Here is a 1,551-nt window from a genome sequence, read left to right as displayed (position 1 = left end):
GCAAACACCAAGCATGGTAAATGATGATTTTGGTCTCCTGGAATTGTAGGGGGATGGGCTCCTCCCTAAAAACAAATGCAGTCCGGGACCTACTCAAATCTGAACTTCCAAACCTTCTCCTACTACAGGAGACCAAAATCACGGAACAAGAATTTCAATGTCATATAAAAAAAAGCAAAAGATACGCAGGTATAGCAATAAGCGCAATTGGAGCCTCAGGAGGCATAGGAACACTATGGGATAAAAGCAAAAGGGATCTCAAAGAGCAAAAGTCTTATAGCTGGTGGGTCAGAACAGACATGCAAAATAAATCCACAAAAGAGGAATACTCAATATACAACATATACGCCCCCAACCATTATAGGGACAAAGCTGCATGCTGGGATTCAATAACTTCAGACCTCATGACAGTTCAAGGAAGGAATATTTTCCTTGGAGGTGACCTAAACCTTATAAGGAATGCAGATGAGAAATTGGGAGGAAACTACTATGCTGACCCTTCCAGAGACTCTCTAGAAGCAATAATCCAAACCCATAATCTAGTGGATATCCCTCCGCACAACGGGAGATTCACCTGGAGCAACAAAAGGACTGGCAATAACAACATAAAGGAGAGACTAGACCGAATCCTCGTCCAGGACAGAACAGTGGCAAGATTTTCAAATATCCAAAGCAAAATCATCCATGGTTTCATTTCAGATCATAAACCTGTGGCCTTGATCTTAGATAAAGGGAAGAACCTGGGGCCTCTCCCCTTCAAATACAACAAGGCATGGGACAGCAAAGAAGAATTTCGAAATCTGATTAAGGAGCAGTGGGCAAAAGAAGTAATAGGATCGCCCCATTATATCTGGGAGGCTAAGATTAAATCACTCAGGACTGTTATTAAATGCTGGGCAAAAAACCATGCCGCAGAGGAAAACAAAAAAAGAACGGACCTCCAAGCACAGCTGGAACAATGGAGCCAGGAAAAGGAGCGAATTCAATACACTGAGGAAGATCAGGCCAAAGAGAATGAAATATATAAAGAACTGTATAAACAGAATAGGATGGAAGAAGAAGAAGAACAGAGACAAAAGTCTCGCTGCCTCTGGCTCAAAGCAGGCGACAAAAACACTTCCTTCTTCCACAACAGCCTAAAACTCAGGAGGGCAGGGAATCATATTGAGAAAATCTTGATGGATGGAAGAGCGCTCAGGGATCAAGAGGAAATAAAAGAAGCTGCCTCTAGACACTTCTGCGCCCTCCTAACCGCAGACAATCAGCCCATCGATAATGCGGATTTCCTCACGCCTAATCGAAAATAAAATCTCAGCAGCCCAAAACAACGAGCTGGATCAAGAGGTCACGACAGAGGAAATTGAGGGGTCGGTTTTCAGCATGGCACAGGACAAGGCACCGGGCCCGGACAGGTTCACAGTGGCATTCTACAGGAACCATTGGGATATCATCAAGAAAGACTTCATTAGAATGGTAAAGAACTTCTTCTCAAAATGCAAAATGGGGAACAGCATCAAATCCTCTCACCTAGCCCTTATCCCCAAGGATCCC

The 1,551-nt window shown here is 43.8% G+C and overlaps 1 protein-coding gene across 1 annotated transcript; it reads left to right on the top strand.

The window, feature by feature from the left end:
- Positions 1-299: 299 nt before the first annotated feature.
- Positions 300-1,307, top strand: LOC149220054 (uncharacterized). The gene has a single exon (XM_089386986.1). It carries the CDS (start codon positions 300-302, stop codon positions 1,305-1,307), a length of 1,008 nt encoding a protein of 335 aa, XP_089243112.1.
- Positions 1,308-1,551: the final 244 nt, after the last annotated feature.

Source organism: Pinus tabuliformis, chromosome Q (genome assembly GCF_031772625.1).
Source record: "Pinus tabuliformis cultivar Carrire ecotype Pingquan chromosome Q, CPIR1, whole genome shotgun sequence".
NCBI classification, from domain to species: Eukaryota; Viridiplantae; Streptophyta; class Pinopsida; order Pinales; family Pinaceae; genus Pinus; species Pinus tabuliformis.
Note: the sequence above shows the minus strand (reverse complement) of the source record. Positions and strands in the feature narration are given on the sequence as shown.

What these genes read in the sequence shown, in the direction of transcription:
- LOC149220054 (XM_089386986.1), top strand. Translation starts at nt 300, where the DNA reads ATGCAAAATAAATCCACAAAAGAGGAATACTCAATATACAACATATAC.